Source organism: Dermacentor andersoni, chromosome 6 (assembly GCF_023375885.2).
Source record: "Dermacentor andersoni chromosome 6, qqDerAnde1_hic_scaffold, whole genome shotgun sequence".
NCBI lineage: Eukaryota > Metazoa > Arthropoda > Arachnida > Ixodida > Ixodidae > Dermacentor > Dermacentor andersoni.
This window is the reverse complement of record NC_092819.1, coordinates 46,230,233-46,251,366: the sequence shown is the minus strand read 5'-3', so window position 1 is coordinate 46,251,366 and position 21,134 is coordinate 46,230,233. Positions and strand designations below refer to the sequence as shown.

Below are 21,134 nucleotides of genomic sequence, written 5' to 3'. Positions count from 1 at the left end.
AAAAACGTAACAGCCGGGAAAACGCAACAGTGAGGAAAGCTCCGAAAATGAATTAAAAAAGTGCAGCTTCAACTATAGACAAGTTATTTCCACAGAGTGCGCTTAGGACTTAAAAAAAGTCTAGAATGGTGGCTTGCCGTTTCTTTCGCTCGCTAGAAATCGCCACACGTTTCTCAATACCCTGGAAGGCCGCATTGCTGTCAGCGTCGCTGTGAGGTGCGACGTACCTGCGGAGGAGGTCCAGAGCCGCGACGGCTTCTCCAAAGCTAGGATTTGGCAACTCCCCGGCATCATGCGGCTCGTGCTTCTTGTCGTCACCGCGCCACGGCAATGGCAACGGACGAACGAACGAATATCCGCGGGAAATTTTGCCCTCTTTGGCGTAATCATGCTAACGTGCTAACGACTGTTTAGTATTACTGCGAAGCGCGCGCGTCCGAGCAGCCCGGTTGCGCGCAGCGCGGCGTGGGAGAAACGTAAACAAGAGAGGAGAGCAGGCCCGATAGGCGGAGCAACGCCACGAGCAACGCCAACTTCCAGTTTCACTTTAGCTTCACAAAGAGTGACGTCAGGGCCTCTCCTGAGTTTCCTTCCTCCGTGAGTCGACCCGTCCAACAACCATGCGGTGACCGTAATCACAGTGATGATAGTAAGATCATTTTTCACGAATGGCCACTTAGTGGCGGCCTCATGCGGCCTCTCGAACTGGCGTGCGGCTTCTTACAGCCAGTTCCATAGCCAAGCCCGGCCAAGCCCAGCCAAAACTTGTCAAAAGCCAAAATGGCGGTTGGAGCGCGTTGTCTACTTTAGCCCAGGCGGGTTCGGGGTGCTAAGTTGCGACGTATCATGCGGGAACGTTTTCACAGCTACAACGTAACAGCGGGGTTCCTTATACATTGGATCCTATGGAAGCTATGCCGGGACCGGATGAAAACGACGTAGCAGCCGGGAAAACGCAGCAGTGAGGAACGTAACAGCGGGGTTCTACTGTACTTGGCGAATGAGTTGAGAAAATGCATGACTAGCGAAGTGGGTAACTTGTAGTTGCCCACAGCTTTCTTAATATGAGACACTTCACTTAAAGTGTAGGGCGAATGTTTTACTGTAGCTCTAATACACCCATCTACAAAATTTGTCCAAACTGTTTCAGAGACCTTTTAAGGCACATTACAAGCTGCACTCCAGTGATATCTTGTTTTCATGCGACAAGGTGCATTCTCTCTTGCTCTGAGCACCTCCTGTGTTGAGCAAACTCAATATAATACGCACCTTTCGGCGACTATCATCCTTACGGTCGAAAGCGCAGCGTTGCTTGCATTGCTCGCAGCTCACAGGAGGTCCGTATCTTTTCTCGGAGTTGGTACATCGCTGGCATTTGCTACCGATGAAAGCAGCTATGATGTTGCAGTATTCGCATGCTGTCGGCTGATTTTGAATAGAAAGAGAAACGCCAAGTCAGCACAACGGATACATGCACCATCACCCTCAGGTGGCAGGTACCCTTACCTTTCCATAGGCTTTCACATTCTGCTCACACTTCTTGCAGATGACCACTGTTCCGAGTTTCCCGCTTCAAAATGGGGGAAAAAAAATAATGAATAGGTTTAGAAAACCTTGCCAGTGACTCAAGAACAGCCCACTGTACAGTGTTGTGTAAAACAATCTCATGTAAAACATGACTGGTAATTAAGGCAACATGGCTGCCACATTTTTTAAAGCATTACGAGCAAAAAGTGGCTGACATTATGCGTTATTCAGGCTGCACACATAAAAAAATTCTTTAGGCCTTCATGCCCTGTCTCAGCTGTAATCTATGACAAAATAATACTAGATAGGTGTTTCCTTTGAAGGCCAACTGCATCAAAATGTTGGACCACATAAAAAGCCTAGTTTATCATAAGGTACATACAGACGAGCGCGTGCACGGAGAATACGTAACGCCAACGAGGAATCTGCCATGCTAGTGTTTGCCGAGGAGGGGGCTGGCTGAAAAAAGCTGGCTCGCAGCTTCGGTAAGTTTGAGGCCGCTATCGTCGCTGCTAGGTCGCCGCAGCATCAAATGAAAATAACACTTTCTTTGAGTGAAGTGAATAAATACTGCATGTTTTTTTCCCCTTTCATCGCACTCTCTCCGAGTTCTGTTTTTGACAGGTAAGTGGGCGATCTCATGCTATTTCGGTTAAGCAGTTCTACCGTTTAATACATACTTTTTCCGAGCTCCGGTCCACTACGGTTTAACCAGGTTTCACTGTACAACAAATTTAGCTGAAGTGAAATTTTGTTGCAGTTTGTCTTAATTACAGCAATAAAACCAGGTCACACATCTACTTAATAAGTAGAATCTTGGAACACAGGTGGAAGCCCCTGCAGCTGCTCTTAGAATGCTACGCATGTTAACATTTTATAGCTGATTACAGTGTTTGAAAATGAAGAGGATAATATTGCGGAAGAATGTATAGAAGTACCGACCTTTCTTGTTGGAATTCTGTTCGGCAGTAGGTGCACTTGACGATGGGAAAAGCACCTCGGCAGTCCTGTTAAAAAAGACAGGTGAAAAGAAAAAGGGTAAGTAGACATCAGAAACATGACACTTGGCACCAGTGCAAGAATGTAGTAATGATGCTAGAATAATGTGGAGGCACAGCTCAGAGTGAGGAACAAGTACAATTACCTTTTAGCAGCAAAAGTTGAAGGAATGAGGACTGTGATACACACAAGAGTGCAAAAGTGTTCTCAGAGCGAAAAAAAAAAAAAAAAAAAAAAGTTGACACCTTCAACTTTGAGCACAGGCCATGGTGAAACCTCGCAACAAAAGGAAGCAACCTAGCTGATGACAAGAGGTCGATGCACCCAATCTGTTTTTATGGAATGCCAGTGATAGCCTTCTACAAGCCACTCTCGCAACCAACATGTACTTCACTTTTTGTGTCTGTCAGCTTCAGCAAAGGGGGATGGGTCTCCACCAGTGCTTTTTAACATATGATGGAAGGCTGGCCAATCGTACACTTTTAGTTAGGATGATGGATTTTATGCTTTGCAATTCTCAAAATTCGCTGTACAGTCTTACAGTTAGCTTTCAGCTATTTTCTAAATCAAGCGTGATCCTGATAGAATTGTTGCAGCATTGCAACAAGTGTTACATTTCGGCAGTGGAATGTACGATGATTGCAGCAGCCGTGTTTATTCATCTTGGTCCAGATGCAACTGACGTAGAGAGCAAATTGTGATACACACAGACCTGAGATGTTCCCACAATGAGCAGTGCCTCCACACACCTTCAGCTCAGAAAATTCAGTGCCCATATTTTGTTAACCTTTTCTTTTTATTCTTATACAGTAATGCAAACTGGACAGCTTTGTGTGTTGTTTTAACTATTTTTTTTCTTTCCAAAAATTGCTGCTGTTACATTTATTTTACTTTGCAGGATGCCCCATTCCCCTTGTCTGGCTTATTAAATGGCTGTATTGAAGAATCAGCAAGGTGAAACTGATACGTTTGCTTATGTTGAAATGCTATCACAATGTCCACGACTACAATTACAAAATAAACATTCGCTCTGGAAAACACTGCAAAAATTCATTGGATGTAAAAAAAAAAAAAGCATTGTGAAGATTAAACAGCACCAGAGTGAACAAAGATTACTTGTAATTGTATGGAGGGGGAAAAAAGGTAAGGATTTTAATATCCATAAGGACGCACACCCCTGAAAAAAAAAAAAAAAATGTGCAACTACCTCCTTTTTACTGCATGCTTAAGACCACAAGAAATACTTAGGGTTTCGCAGTTAGTGGTTATTCACTACCATTATAGTTGACCAAGCAAGACTCGCGCGGGGTCAGACCCACTTGCAGCCGCAACGCTTTGAGAGACTCAAAACAACACACAACGCGATCCAGCTGCAGGCCACTGGGCCTCAAGACAAAAAGCCAATGGACAGAACTTGGGCATTGCCTTACCTTTGCCGAGAGGCACTGAGCTCTCTAGTGTGGAGGCACTCTTCATGGTGGGCTGTACAGGCTGTGAGACAAGAACAGAGAGCACCACGACAATCATCGATGTGTTCTAATAATCACTACTGATGGTAAAGAAGACAGCTGTGCCAAGATAATGCTAAAGTCAAAAACAATGCAGGGTATCTTCCTGTCAAAACAAGACGTTGGCCTGTAAGCACGGCAGAAACATTGTCTGCGCACAAGAAAGCATAGTCACGCTCTGCTGCACTCACAGCAGGCCACACTGTATTTTTCTTAGGTTAACAAATGCAAGCAGTTAAAATGTAACAGTAATACATTTCATAAAAACTTTTTGTCGACACGAAGTGGCACCAAGTTGCAGAGACAATACTCAGTCTCGAAGCTGTCTTCATAGCCGTCATGGTAGACCATCCACAATGCTGGCAGAAATTGAAACTCTACCTACAAATGTTTTTTTCTCTGACCCGTTTGAGGTAACAGTCACTTTACATATAGCACATATGTAAACACACAGGCACATATGGCAACAGACAAATAACAGGGACAGTAGGTGCAACTACATCTACGACACATATAAGAGTACATACCATAGCACAGGTCAAATGCATTTACTAAAATGAGCATACAAATATGTGTGTGCATGGATACATTTACAGTCAGCGTCAAAAGTGTATAGGACACTGCCAAACAAAACTGAGTACAAGTTTGTTTTCAGGGTTCGCGGAAATTAAGCTTTTTTTTTTTTGGTAATCCTCTGCCCTGTCAACTTTTGACGCATATGAACATGTTTTCTCAGGGTTCAGACAGCTGTGGCCAAGAGAAACCTGGTAACTCTTCCAACACTTGAGACGTAGATGCCTTGTTCCTCAGACGGTGTTTCACATATGAGCCTTTTGCCAATCCCTTCCAGACCAATTACTATGTGGCATAGAATTGCTTCCTTGCAACTATGCAACTGCAACTCATGGCAAATAAATTAGGCTTCAAAATTATGGTACTGACAATAGAAACCTTATAAACAGCCCTCGAATGGTCACCATTCAAGATCGGCATGTGACCAACAGTGCTGAAAGCCTCAACAACTGCTGCTTCACCATTTGCTCAAAAAGATAACGATCTGGACATATTAGAAGAGCCCTCAAAATTCAGGTCTAGGCTCACAATTTCAGCAGGGCATTTACGCTTCGCTCCCACTTCACATGCTCAAGTGGCTGTGGGGAATCCCTGACACTCCACTCAGTCTGAGCAGAGCAGATCATAAACACAATTAAAAATGTCATTTTATGCATCTGGCTTGCATGTTCATGGCAGCATTGACTACAATCGCAAATGTCTTTTCACCATGTTCAAAGGGTTGCAGTGACCCATTTAAGGTTCCATTACTCTCTCGAAACCCACACATACAACACATGAAGTATTTATGCTTCACTCCCCACTAATACTTAAATGGTGCCCAATTTATTTGCGATGAGTTACAGTTGCATAGTCGCAAGGAAGCAATTCTATGCCACATAGCAATTGGTCTGGATAGGGTTGGCGAAAGGCTTTGGACAAATCCTGATCATCATGAGACAAGTAACAAACAGCACAGAAGATAAACACTAGCCATTATGACCTATTAGATGTTTAACACATTTTATTTTACTAAAACCTACCATATCATCTAACCATTGTAAGGCACTCCTTGGCTGTATATGGCTCTTTTACACCAAGAACACTCCTTACAATGAAAAAAAAAAAAAAAAAGTTCATGCCACAGCAGCAGCCCTGTCCTAAAAAAGCCAAATACTGTGGCAACAGTTGCCATGGGAACTGTTCAATGCATCTATACTTCTAAAAAGTATTACGCTTGCTTTGTGACACAGAAGTACTGTCCCAAAAACAATAAGTGTTTAAAGTTTCAGATACTAAGTGCTTACATTTAATTTATGAGTAATGGATAAAAAAAAACGTTTTTAAATGTACTCACCCTTTTATTTTGACTAACAAGGTATTAGGTAACATGTGCTTACTATAGTTCACTCACAGCCCTGTCCTAAGTGTGCCCCTCACATTGGAATTCCACTCGATCCAGAAGGCAAAATCGAACTAGGTGCTTAGACAGTATAGTGTACATGAAATGCAGACTGAAACTCTTCCACACACACTGCTAGCTCAAATTAACATATTTAGCAAGTGTATTGCAAGCATGTTAAGACCACGTTAGGTTAATTTTTGTGCTGGCTGAGTGAAAAGCAATGGCTTGTGCAATAGTGTTCTGTGTGAACCGTGCAGAAAACAAGCAGAGCTATATGTCAACCGTGCACAATCGGGATAAAAATTTATACAAAGGCTGTCCCACAAATCAAGAATGGCAGAAACAACATTGTTATCGAACGATAGGAGCCGTGTTGGTGTGTTTCTATGACTTGTGCTGTTCTCTCGTCTTATTTGCATTACACTGGTATTCCAAGATAACATTCTAAAAAGCCCACATCGCAGTGGCAGTTGACCTCACTTCCAGAGTTCCCTTAGTAGTGGCAATTTCCCTTGGCAGTCCTCTTCGTGTGTTACAAAGGACCCAATACCCACTACCTTGAAAGCATGAAATGAATAACTCGTAATCCATTAGTGTGTTTTAGTGTAAGTACATGTGCTAGTAGAAACACAAGCAAGAATATCAAATGACATATTTGCTATAACACTTTCGGAGACACAATGTGACACTTCGACCATAACAAGTTAGAAACATTTATTTGTTGCATGAATTTTTCTTTAAAACCCTGCCTCTGCGGCACTCCTCAACCTCGAAACCTTCAATCTTATCCTTTGTGGTTAAGCCAGTTTATAACAGGAAAGAAATATAAAGCTTTATGCTCCTAACCGTTCACATGAATTAGTACACAGAGAACTATCCCTACGGACACCATTGGTGGCATTCGTCATGTACTAAACTTTCCACGAGGCCTGTCTATTGATGCACACAGGAAATGATAATCCCAAAAATGCTTGCTTCAGGACGCAGCCCTTATCTCCTGATTTTGAGAAGTGTCATGTCTTATAGCATTGGACTTATCACAGCTGTTGCACAAATTAGCAAACAAACAAAGGTTGCATGTCATACAATAGCATAATGTTGATTACAAACAGCTCAGGCATACTGAGCAGACCTTATGATTCTTTACCCATCTGCATTAAAGATATAGTTGCAACGCGGTGCATTGTAAAACCAATGTCAGCAAGTGAAAGCGAGACTGATATGGTCGATCATGATGCTGCAAACCAGTGACACAAAAGCAACTAGGTATAGTCAGCCTTCATTGCATGTATTGGAAAGTGGAACCCACTGAACAAGGTGGCTACCATGTCAGTTAACATATATATATAGCTGCACAGATCTGAACACAGAGCTGAGGAGAGGTAACTTCGAAAAAAAAAAAAAAGTGGTTTTACGTGCCAAAATCGTGTTCCAATTATGAGGCACACCATAGTGGGGAGTTCCAGATTAATTTTGGCCACCTGGGGTTCATTAATGTGCACCCAATGTACAGCACACAAGAAATTTTGCCTTCCACCCTCATCAGAATGGGGCCACTGAGGCTGGGATTGGACCTGCAACCTCGAGCTGAGTAGCTTTGGGGGGGAAAAAAAAAAGAAAAGAAAAAGCAAGAAGGGTGGAAGGGAGGCAATACAACGAATTTCAGGACAATCACACAACACCACTCAAACTGGGATAAATCTTACAATCAACATTTTAGTTAGCCCTCTGTGACGTCAGTGTAAAAGAGGCTTAGCATTGCAGGCCAGAGCAAGCAAACTCTGGCAGACTTCTCATTGTTTCTGCAAATAAATTGACTTTCCTGAAGATGCATCCAGTTTTGGCTCCTCAATGTAAGGAACAATGTCAATCACAGATGTTTAGAAGACATTCACAAAGGAAGAAGAGTTGTAACATGGCCCCCACAGATTTTACTTCTTATTAGAAAAGCTGGTACTGCTGCGCGTGGGAACGTCCGAACATGGTGGCTTCAGATAGGCATCTTTCTTGAAGAGCCACGATAGAATGAAAACACTTTTATGAACAGCATGTAAAATGATTTTTTCTTTAGTTACTCTAAATACATTTTTTTTTATTATGCTGTGAGAGTTCGTTAGCTTGTGCAATTAGAGGTAATGCAAACAGTACTACTGGCTGTTAAATTTCGAAGATGAAACACGAGGTCTGCACTCGACTGCGTCGATTTCAACCATCACTCCCTCTCTTTTTTTCCATAAGCTTATATTAAATGCAAGTAAATGACACCAAGAGATGCATTATGGAGAAGCAAAGACTTGTGTGCAAATGACTGTTCCAAGCATTCAAAACAAGCCTCGCAAACCAACATACTGACATCCCTATGTTGGCACAGCACCATTACGAAAGTCGCACCAACGGTGGTGCCATATTTCTCTCAAGGTAACATGGTGAGAAAGTCCATGGTGACCACATTTGATATTTAAACGCTACGTTGACAGGCTGTACCACAAAATAGCACCACTAGAACGTCCCATCAATATGAGAATGCATAACAAACCACATGAACAAAACCCCGATCGGCAGGTTCCTACAACTTGGCCTCAATTTCCAAAGTTGAAAAATGAAATATGTGACCAAAAACGAATATGCAGCCCATGACGGTAGCAACATGAGATTCTATAAAGCACTGTACGTTTGATTTCAAGCATTTTCATGTTTCATTTGCTTTAGGGGCAGCACATTCCAACTGCCAGAGTCTAAGATAATGTAAAATAGCAACGACATAATGGAGACGAGTCGCACATAGTGTCAATAGCCAGTGAGTGAGGCCACATTTCTGACTTATCACGGCTTTTTAAGTTTATCACACTCTGTTTCACACACTTAGCAGGCAACGCTGTGGAACCTATGCTAGTAGTGCGGTCGTAGAAGTCTCAATGCGCATGTTCTGCAGTGGAGTTCTTCCTTACTTGTAATGCTTTCCATGGAATAAGTACTTCATAGATCACAACTACAACTTTAGGACGTAACATCAAACCATGTATTACCCATGCATCTTTGTTGTGTAATACAAAATGTTTCGGGTACAAGCCAAGGTGGCAGTTAGTTGCAGGAATGTGTCACTATGCTCGTTTGATCTCAACCGGGTTAAAATCTGCGATACTTTCCGTGTAATAATTTCGTCACATATTGTAACATAAAGTTAGAAGGCCTAACGTTATACCTGTGCCACACAGCCGAGGTTAATGGCATTAAAGGTGTAAGACCTTAAGTTACTTAATGCCATTATACTTTGATCGCTGCTACACGCGCATACTTAATGACTTCAAGCGTTGCGATGGCTGCAGTGAAAACGGTTAAGTTTGTTTGCCAATCTTAATACAATAAAAAACAGTTATCTAGGGAGCAGATGTTTAAGAAATGGCATGAGAAACATTAATCAGCATTTTGTATGTAGTTTACTGCAGGAATTTCATTATTGCACCCAGCCGTAAACTGTTTGAAGCCAAAGCTAGCTAGACGGCCAATCCATAGCGTAGCCAAAGCATTGAAATTGGAAAAATGGCGGTCACAGCTTCAAAGCTCTCAAGCAGCGATCCTGAAGAATATGACCGTGTGCTCCAGTTTGTTCTGGCGTATGAGCTTCTTCGAGTCAAGCATCGTCGAGAAATTCGAAGGCTTCAGTAGGAGGCCAACAAGGCAAGGAGCCACCGCCGTGCAATCCAACAGCTTCTCCAGGCTAATGCGCTCACGATTAGTGCTCTAGCCGTGAGTAGCGGCAAGATCGCCTGCTGATCTCCATGAAAATAAAAAGCTCCTTAAAAGTGAAGAATATACTAGTTGTTTTATCTACAAGTTTATTTAATATTGTGAGAATGTGGTCACTACGGTCATGGCGGGGACATTGTAAACATGAGTACGCATTCGACGGCCAAGTGAGTTGTAATAATTGTAAGAACGCACTACGCCGGGAGAAAGAGCTATTTTTAAAATTAAGTGAAGAATATATTAATTATTCTTCACTAATAGTTCGTTTAGTCACATCAGAATGTGGAGACATTGGGAACGAGAGTACGCATTTGACGGCAAAGTGAGTTACGAGAACACACTACGTCGCGAATGGCATTAAGCTTTAATTCCATTAAGCATGTCCGTGTGGCACCCCGTGAATTACATTAAAGTTTAAGCCATTAGCCAGTTAATGTCATTTTCTGTGCCCGTGTGGCAGGGGTATTACATACCCTATATGTCTATTTTTTATGTGACTCACTACTTGGCCTCAAATATGAGCAATGACAAAAGTGTCTCTGTTATACTGTTCCCTGCTATGTATGAACATAGTATAGGACTGAGGTGATTCAATGTGTGAGGAGAGTGTGAAGCAGTTTCACAAGCCAATTTATGCAGCAGTGGTGGCACTTTTCATTGGCACAATATGCGAAACAGCGACTAATGAACAACAAAGACAATTCCCATGACATGGAGCACTAAAGAATTAAAGGCCAGCTGAAACAGTTGAAGTGAAACCGCCAAGATTCAGTATCAAACTTCCATGGTAAGGCTCAACATACGTATTCAGTCAGCGGTAAAAAGTTCTCGTTCAACAATTCTCGTTTAACATTGCATAAACCAATCACTTCCACATACGGCCTTTTAGTGCACAAGATATTTTTAGTTCCAGCTGAGAGTCAAAATTTGATTTCAACCAACGCTTTCTCCACCGTCTCGCGATAACAACGTCAATCCTTACTACGCAATTAAAATCCCTTCGCACGTAAACCAGGTGTGTTGGGAAAGCAAGGCGAATATTATGCGATTTTTGACATGATCAACTTCTGGCGCTTACCATGCCATACGAGGATTTCGATGTGCTTGCTAACCCACCTACTTTCCGATTAGTAGCTACAAGCTGGCTCTTGTCATTTGCACTCGCATGTATCTCGAGGCTTGCTAAATCGTAGTGTAGAGAGATAGCGGCCATTATGACTCACTCTGACGTCAAACGAGCTTCTGAACATTGTTCTGGAGTCCGTTATGTCACCTATTCGCATTGAAGATTATTTACTACGCATTTAACCTTGACAGATGTGCGTGTGAATCACGCTATTCCCATACTTGCGCACACGACAAATTCAAAATGTAGCGTACAGCACAGCACTACAACGGTGATCTGCTACACAGCACGGTTATTGCGTAAATCAGCGACCAAACATCAAGCATCGACTTGAATCTTTTGCTTTCGATTTGATGATATAAATCGAAGTTCGCTGGTACAGCGTATACAGCAAGGTAATGAACATTTGCTTAGGTCATGGTATTATAAAACAAGCTCCTTCCGGTTGCTTCAACTAAACGCAGCAGCACTAAGCCTAATGTTGAAAGATTAGTCGGCCAGGAACAATGTACTGCGATTACTTTCGCAATTAATACGTAGTATCAATAGCGCAATAGCAATAACTGCTCATACTGTACGCAGCGAATCTGCATAAAGCAATGAACAAGAAACTTGAGCACTGTTCACCTACTTTACAAAGCTGTTGCCCTTGAGAAAGTTCTTCGAACGGGTGCCTTGCGTTGCATCTTGTGCATGCGAACAATGCTGAGGCCATAAAAAGGCTTTTACCGTTAAAACAGTTAAACAAATGAGGCGTCTGCCGGCCCACAAAACAAAATAAGCCGAAAAAGTTGCAATGCAGACAACGCCTTGCCCCAAAGTCAGATGTCAGTAGCGTCCTCCGACGATTTCTTCATTAACAAGAGTTTGCAGTAACACCAAATAAATGCATCAAATCCTAGTTGACAGGTGGCGCAAGTAGTCACACAATGTTGCTAGCACACCACAGAATGTCAAATTAGTTCCAAATAATAATAAGCCTTAAAATTCTCTTCGCAAGGATGCATTCATGTATACCCGGTGGTTATAACATTCTTGAGCTTGTAGCGTTTGAGAGGTCATGAGGCAAACGCAATGGTGGTGCAGCCATGTTGAATAGGTAGTAGCCTGACGTGTTGATGGATATGAGGCTCAAGACTATCCCCATTAGTTTGATGATCAGTCCGGGAACGGCCTGCAAGTAAAACAAAAAATAACAGCTGTAGTAAATACGGTAGAATATAATGAAAAACAGTGAAGGCACTGAAAGCAATACGCACCATGTCGGTTGTCTTGATAAACTTCTCTGCGAAGACGATTTCGTTGCAGACGCAGGAACGTGGGTACATAATCGACAACGTTCCGGCGTGGTAAACAGCGAGGATGAAGTACATTGGATGCACCTGCATGACGTCAGCCTTTCGCAGGAAGAAATAAAAAAAAACGCTTTATAATGGGACACACTGGCAGGTACGCGAGCATCTCCCCCCCCCCCCCCCCCCGCCCCTCGAAAATTTCCCTATTCCCCACCCCTTTCTGCGTTTGTGAAGTAATTAAAAAAAAACGTGGATACCAACAAATTCACGACCTCCGGTATCTCGAAGGTTACGCAAGCAAAAGATTTATTTTTGACGTAAGGCAGTCTACGGTAAAATAAAAGGCTGTCGGACAGGGGCGCTGTCGTCGTACAAGAAACGTAGACTTCGAGATCAGTCGGCGTGGCAGAGGAGGGTAGAGGCCGCTCGGCTCAATCAATATCGGAGGCCACGCAGAGTGCTTCGTTGTTCAAGGATATGCGATGACCCGACCACGCTAAATATACATATAAAACAAAATTCCAAGCGCACCAACAAGTTACTAATATTTACTGTGTAGTCTACTAAATCAATCAATAACTGCCTTTCAGATGACATGCACCCACTGTTTGGAGATAATTCTAGGTAAATTTGTAGCGATATACATTTGCGTTCTCACACTCTGTCTCTCTTTTCTGTAAGCATCCTTCATGCTGAACTATGAAAAATGCCATTGTGTTTCGTTTGGCGACGAATATGACAAAATTGCTGGTAGGCTCACGGTTGAGCTTGCACATTCAATACAGAAAAGATAGGTTGTGGATGTGGAAGGTGTCAAACATAGGGAAATAATCGTTCAAAACAAGACGGCTTTATATTATAGGACTGGCTATATTATGTTGTGATTTTGCCGAAATTGATGGGAGAAAATTACCAAGCTAATTTATTTATTTACTTCGATCACTTTGTGTACTCGAGAGACATGATAAATTCTTTCTCTCTCTCTCTCTCTCTCTCTCTATATATATATATATATATATATATATATATATATATAGGAGCAATAGGCAGCTCGAGTAACCGGAAAGACAGAGAAAGGAAGAAGGCAGGCGTTCGGCGGAACGACCTCTTGTGTGTGTGTGTGTGTGTATATAATATATATATATATATATATATATATATATATATATATATATATTATATACACACACACACACACACAAGAGGTCGTTCCGCCGAACGCCTGCCTTCTTCCTTTCTCTGTCTTTCCGGTTACTCGAGCTGCCTATTGCTCCTTGTGCAAACTTACTTTTGCCTCAATTTGCCGGCGTCTTTAAATTTCATCGTGGCGCGCCCGCTAAGTTCTTACATCATTGAAGATGTCAGGCTTCAGTGTTCTCGTTCTGACCAGCGAATGTCCCAAGTTAGAGCAGACGCTGAGCTTACAACTAAGAGGCCCCGCAATGGACAGCTTTGTAAAAGAAAATCAGCTCGCCTAAACCGGTATAGTAATGTGTTTACTGTAGCAATACGTGAATAAACTCTAAGGCATCTCGAAAAAAAAAAACAGTTTACTTGTGGCCTGACTCATAATAACCATAATTGTCCCTAGAACTTCGCCCAATTGGGCGAGTTGTTGAGTTAATCACTGCGTCGCTTTTAGGCTTTCGATGCATTGTGCTGTTATTTATTTATTACTTATTTTGTTTGTTCATAAATTATTTATTTATTTATTTATTTATTTATTTATTTATTTACATATACTGCAGCCCAAAGAGTAGTTATTGCAAGAGCCAGGTACAAGAAAATCAAAGGTACCTAGCACAAAGCAAAACACAAGTGCAATTAATATAAAACATATGGCCTTAATACATACATACATACATACATACATACATACATACATACATACATACATACATACATACATACATACATACATACATACATACATACATACATACATACATACATACATACATACATACATACATACATACATACATTTTATACAATACATAGTCCTTAGAATCACAAGGCATGCAACCAGTGATTGCCACAACGAACGTGTCAAATAGCAAATTCCGAATGTTAGGGGCTAGCTGGTGTCGCATTTCGATGAATCGGGAAAAAAACAACTATATTTGAGTTTTTCAGTCCTGACTTAAAGAGGTGTAATATATAGAGGGTGAAAATTCTTGGTAGTAGATGCTTTAGAAAACTTAATGCACTCCAAAGATGAGCAACGTCCAGAGTTAACAGTGGTGCAAACAGTTGAAGGCTTTCTACGTGTCACTGCTCTGTTGGGGAAGACAAGTTCAAGGAGGGAAGATTAGAAGAGGGAGAGAACTCCTTGTTCTAACGCTGGTAAATAAATCGAATAGCTTTTTTTTGGGACAGATTGTTTTTTATGTCGGATTTCAAATATAGGCTCCAAATGGCACAGCCGAATTCCAAGATGGACTGCACTACAGTTTTATAAGTGAGCAATTTTGTTTCTTTAGGGGCTGAGCGCAGTGAACGCTTTAGGTAACCTAGACGTGCTAGATCTTTAGAATAGGTTGTCAATATGTTTGGACCATATTAAACTGTGTGTGAAGAGAATTCCAGGGTACTTATATTGAGATACATTTTCCAGAGGAAAGCCATTGAAAGAATAAGAAAAATAAATAACAATGTGTGTGAAGAGAATCACAAGGTACTTATATCGAGATACTTTTTCCAGAGGAAAGCCATCGAAACAATAAGAGATACACACGTGTAGTACGTGTCGAGAAGGACATAAAGACAGCTTTGCGAAAATAAATATCCCTCTGGCACTTGTTGCACCAAGGACAAAAGTTGGAAAATGCTCTATTCAGAACGACATCGTGACCTTCATGACTGGTAATAGCGTGATAGATAACGGAGTCATCGGCGTAAATACGGATTTAAAATGATAGCACATTGTCAGGCAGGTCATTTAAATACGAGAGGAATACGGAACGAATATGTGGCGTGAAATCAGCGGCACTTCGTTAAATCGAAACTTTCACAGAATCGGGTTTCGTTAAATCGAAGTTCGTCCTATCCGTACATTGTTCTGGATTGACTAACCGCGCGTGTTTTGAATCCCTTTAAAACTGCGTGTGTGTGTGACGTCATTGCTGACGCACTAAGTCACGCGTGATAGTTACAGTCGATGTACTTGCCAGGTGAGTAACGTACGGTGCGAAGATGGCAACCACGACCGTGTTCTGGCAAAGCTCGCACATGACCGACGTGACGACGGAAATAATTATCTGCACGTAGAGCGGCCTGGGCAGCGAGCGTTCGTAAACTTCGTCCCTCATGAGCTGCTGCAGGCCGGTCGTCTGCGTGCAACATTCCGAGCACAACGAACTTCGTTAGTTTACTACCCTTTCAAACAGTGAGCGGATTGCATATCGGTATGTTATACGGACGAGACTACGACGGGACACTCAGTTAATGACAAGAATAGGCAAACACATAAAAGAGAATAAAGCGAGCAAGCTAAAAGAACTTTGTAAGTAAAAAAGAAACGAAACGAGAACACTATCGAGAGAATCAGAGTCAATGCCCTAATTACATATAATAATGAAACGAAGCAGTGTATAGAATTATAGTCGTAGAGGTACGCATTCGCTCAAGTTTAAATGCAGAAAAGAAGGTCTCAGAAAATAAAACAGACCGTCGGACAATTTTACAGGAGTAAATGAAGATGTTATTTTTTCATTAAAAAACAAAATTTAGGCAGCAGAAAATTGGCGTTAGGCACAAACAGAGTGTAATTGGTATTAGTAAGAAACATGGAGTCAATGGATTCGTGAGTAAGCTGCTAAGTAAACCATTAAACAAAACTGAGATAATAGCTGAACAAGTTCGGCACATGTAGAAAAGTCGCTTAGACAAAGCAAGAAGTTTAGACAAAACAAGCAACATCATTCCAGTTTGATTTGTTTGGTTTTGTACGTGCACGCTGAGTCGGCGACAAATGACAGTAATATGTGTATTTCCTAAAATAAATACTAAGTGATGATTCTGAGGATGAAATAAGGTTAAGGTAATAACGCGTCTTCGGCAAAATATGTTCTTGATTTCATTAGTGAACATGTATGCTCGTAGTTGAATTTGTGCGTACGCAAATACATCGGAATATTTGTAGCGCTGGCACGAAACGTGAAATGGACAGGACAAGCGTTCGTTTTCATGTTTCGAGAACAGCACTCATGTGCTGGCCTATACTGGCAAGGCGCCACCACCCCTATACTCCAACCTAGAGAATGTAGCATTGATATCGTATTGAGAAAGGTAGTTGTGATGTTGAGAGAATATTTTCACGACTAACTAGGTACATCCGAAGTCCTGTCAGATCTAGGATAGACACAGAAATTATCATAATGAAAACGACGGTATGAAAAACTTACAATTACAAACATTACACCTCTTGTGAAGCTTGCCCCAGTTCACTATCAATCATACATTTTCCCTCTTGTTAAAAAAAAAAAAAAAAGAAAAGTTTGGAGAACGAATTAAACAAGGGATCGCCAAGCACGACTTTGTTTTTGCTTATGTGGTTTCTTTTGAAAGTGCCTGTTAACGAATATTTCCATAAATATGATTGTCACATGATTTGCGAGCAGGTCTTTTGGTCGGTATATGTTCTAATGAGAGATTTAGCTTCTTTAAACAAAAAGTGTTTTCAAAAGGAGACTATTGCCTGTGTTAATCATTTGTGAAAGTTACCAGAAAAATGCGGGGCTTTGGGCCATACCAGCCAACACAAATCCCGAGTTATCACAGGCTTTTCTCATTAATAATAATGTCAGATTTTTACTCCCCACATTAAAAAAATATACAGAACCCGAAAACGAAACCATACAGCAAGAAAGTTCACTTGGGCTAAGTTGGTTATAAACGAATGGTTTAAGTTACTGGAGCAATTTAGGCAGAGCTGCAAGCCTAACTTTGTTATGAGTACAATTTAAGTAGCTTCTAACCAGACAATGCATACACGTCACCTTCAGCGTGTAGTAATGCCATGGTCTTTTTTCGCTATCAAAATTCTCTCTTTGCGAGCTTTTCGTGATGCATCCACTAGCATTCTAAACGTAAGAAATTACACTAAGGCAAACACACTATGACTTTACACTATATAGTCGACTTTGGTTAGTTCGACCTCAGTTAATTCGACTTTTCGCTTAACTCGAACGGGCGGAAAAGTCCCGTACATTGCTATGGAAGGACATTGCTATGGAAGGAAAACTCGTTTAGTTTGAATGCGAGCGCATGGCACTTCCGTTTATTCGACACTTATACTGACACCCCACTTTCCCACCAAAACCTTGAAAAGACATGAAATGCAGCAGATAACGCTAATGCATTCGTCTCTTTAAAATTTTTTGTCACAGCCGAGAACAGTGTTGAGGTTTGTGGGCCACGCATCGACAACGACACGCTGAGGCATAGTTTAAATTTGTCGGTGCTCTTCGCCGTGTGCTGGTTTGCTGGTTGAGTAGTGCTTCAAGAAGAAGCAGAAATACATTACACACTGCTTCAAGCAACAACAACAAAATAATAGATTTTAATTCGTTTATTTTGCTGTCATTTGTTAATTTGACCTTTCGGATAATTCGACCAAATCTCGCGGTCGCTCAAGGATCGAATCAACGGGACTCGACTAAACCTGGTTCTGAACTGGGCTTCTTGTGAGGTATAAAATTTTTGCTGCAGTTGCGGTTCGTTCCACGGCCCCTGAGCTATTGCTCACGGGAAACAATTTTTGATAGAAAGTTAAATATTTGACAATGTCAAAGCACGTGTTGTTTTCATTTCGTGATGCATTCGCGCATGCGCATGGCAGACTCACTCGGAAGTAGGTGCTGAGCAGCACGCAAGTGTTGGCGAGCAGCAGGGTGTACCAGGGCATGCTGTTGTTCAGCTCGGTCCACGTGAGCAACCGGCGACCGCGGTCGCATTGCGTCATCGACTCGGCCGGAAACACGAAGAGCACGATCGTGAAGCCCACCCACAGGGCACTGTGCGAGCTGCGAGCGGGAGTTCAGCCCAGGAGAGTAAGAGAAAGGGCGAACGATTCACTTCCCTTCACTTTACTACGTTAAAGACCCCGTTACGGTGTATTGCACGATGGGCGGTTATTATACAAGTAAATACAGGTGACGACAAATATCGGTAATCGTTTCAGATATCGCTGGGCGTGTGATGGCGGCGATTGGCTGCGTTACGCATGAACACACTTGTCGTCCTAAACAAATTGCACATTCCGTCACTCATTGTTTCCGGCGTCCGCCATTGCTTATCGCCGTCCTGGTAACGGAACATATAAGCTGATGCCATTTAGCGTTTTGTATTTGGTACTTGATTATGCACAAGTGGCGTAGCCAGGATTTTTTTTTTTCGAGGGGGCACCCTCTTGACCGACCGGGAACACGGGGCAGGGGAAGTGGGCAGGCCTCGTACACAGAAACTTTTTTTTTGGGGGGGGGAGGGTGAGGGACGTGCCCAGTGTGCTCCCCCCCCCCTCCTGGCGACGCCATTGCTAGCTCGCTTCTGTAACATTAAAAGCAACAAAACTTTGCACTGTGCTAGAAGCTGTATAGTTTCAGACGCTCAAGCAAGAAAGAAGTTCACAGGAAGATGGACGCTTGATGTGACTAACAACTCCAAGGCAAGTCCCATGGAAGAAACGTCCAGGCTCCAGTGACATTTCTTGTTTGACTACAGTTAACTTATAGATAGTGTGCGTATATAGTAGGCCTCCGTGCAGCAATTTTCGTTCCAAATACGAGAAGCGGCATCGCGAAGAGCTCGCACAAATACACGCTTTTTGTTACCGAAGCAGGAAAAAAATACGTTGCCATTATCGTTCGCCCGAAATGTGGCGCAGACACCACAACGTTGAATAGCCGCGCAGCTCCACGGCACGACCTCCAAGACCATGTGGGTCAACAAATCATCCCAGTGTACGCCGATAATGGTAAACGGTATATTTTTGCTCTACTACCTGCTTCATATTTTTCGGTTCTTTTTGTATCTTTTTCTAATCTTTTTTAACTTGTATAGATAAAACAGAACATTTTTGACGAATAAGGCTGTTACGCTGTTCACGTGCATAGCGGCAGACGCTACCTGTGCCAAGAATTGCGACGTCTAGGTAGCCAACTGAGAATGTTCAATCATCATCATCATCATCATCATCATCATCATCATCATCATCATCATCATCATCATCATCCCCACCACCACCACCACCACCATCATCATCATCATCATCATCATTATCATCATCATCATCATCATCTTGGTTAAGCCCACTGCAGGGCGAAGGCATCTCCCATACTTCAACTACCCCGGTCATGTACAAATTGTGGTCATGTCGCCCTTGCAAACTTCTTAATCTCATCCGCCCACCTAACTTTCTGCCGCCCCCTGCTACGCTTCCCTTCCCTTGGAATCCAGTCCATAACCCTTAATGACCATCGGTTATCTTCCCTCCTCCTTACATGTCCTGCCCATGCCCATTTCTTTTTCTTGATTTCAACTAAGATGTCATTAACTCGCGTTTGTTCCTTCATCCAATCTGCTCTTTTCTTATCCCTTAACGTTACACCCATAATTTTTTCCATAGCTCGTTGCGTCGTCCTCAATTTAAGTAGAGCCCTTTTCGTAAGCCTCCAGGTTTCTGCCCCGTACGTGAGTACTGGTTCACTATTAAGCTTAAATTTATTTTTTATTATTCGCTTCGGGGTCACATGTTGTAATAGCGAAATTGAAGCCAGGCGGTAATAATATCACGTTTGTTAAGGAGAAATTGTAAGTCTAGCATTACTTCCGATGCATTTGTCCTTAAACTGCGCTGCGAAATACATTGACTTTCAGGCTAACAGTTTCCCAAAAGTGTGCGCCATGTCCTCAGGATGGCCTTAACTGCAACACCAGTGCACATTTTTTGCAGATTTCGGAGACGCGCATCTCGCATTTGGCGCTAGTCTTGAGATTACTGCTGAGCAGACGTGACTTTATACTAATGTTCAAGTAAAACTCTTGCTTGGGCTAGTTGGTTCATGCTTGAATTAGTAAAGGCAAGGCGCAGAAGATGCAGGACTCAAGAAGAAGAATACAAATGACAGGACCGGCGCCACTCAACAAGAAGAACACAAAAGCCGGTCCTGTCGTTTGTGTTGTTCTTGAGTCCTGGTCTTCTGCGCCTTGCCTTTCCTAATTCAAATACTAATGTTCTTCTTCAGCTTTGGCAATTGGAACGTGCGTCCTAAAGTGAACACTTAGAAAGTCAATTAGTAAATCCCTCTCATAATAAAGATGGATACTGCAATTATTTGCGCAAGATACCGCTCACATTTGCAGGTAATCCATCTGAACAGGCCGACTTGCACTCCACGCGTACGTAACCACATTGACATGCAATCTAGAATCAATGCGCTCCTGACACAAGTTTTCTAAGTTACAGGAACTCTACCGTACGCTTAATTCACGCACGTGAAAAGGACGACACGGTGAGTATGAAATGTTGGGAAACACTCTTAATTAAGATAGTTAAGTACTCAAGTTCGTCTCAAAATACCGGACTTGGCGTCGTAGACTTGATCGTGACGTCATGATAGAGCGCGATATTTGCTGACGTCATGCAACAATAATTTTAGGCATGATAAAGTTGCTCATCATGTCTTCTGTCTGCGCTCTCGGTGTGACAGGCCGCAACGACTGCAGTAACGGGGCGAACCCAACGTGTCATGACGTCATGACGCACCTAGCCCGATTGGGTAGCGAAACGGAAATATCTTACAGAAACATGCATTCAAGTAATTATTTACGGAGCTCTTCTAGAGGGCTTGAAATTCTGTGGTTCTACGTGCCAAACGACATGCGGCCACCACGTGGCTGGAATCGGGCACATCAGTTCAAGCTCAACAGTGCAAGGCCAGAAGCCACTAAGCTATATACCACGGCAGGTATAC

General features: G+C 42.4%; 1 protein-coding gene across 1 annotated transcript in view; it reads right to left on the bottom strand.

Moving 5' to 3' along the window:
• LOC126522019 (Na(+)/dicarboxylate cotransporter 3) overlaps positions 1 to 21,134 on the bottom strand; it is a 58,099-nt gene that overhangs the window by 24,117 nt on the left and 12,848 nt on the right. The window contains exons 10-14 of the mRNA XM_050170792.2: positions 18,008 to 18,185; positions 15,330 to 15,491; positions 2,470 to 2,534; positions 1,507 to 1,570; positions 1,270 to 1,425 (exon numbers count right to left, since the gene is read on the bottom strand). Coding sequence (XP_050026749.2) covers positions 1,270 to 1,425; positions 1,507 to 1,570; positions 2,470 to 2,534; positions 15,330 to 15,491; positions 18,008 to 18,185 — 625 coding nt within the window. The remainder of the gene's footprint in view (positions 1 to 1,269; positions 1,426 to 1,506; positions 1,571 to 2,469; positions 2,535 to 15,329; positions 15,492 to 18,007; positions 18,186 to 21,134) is intronic.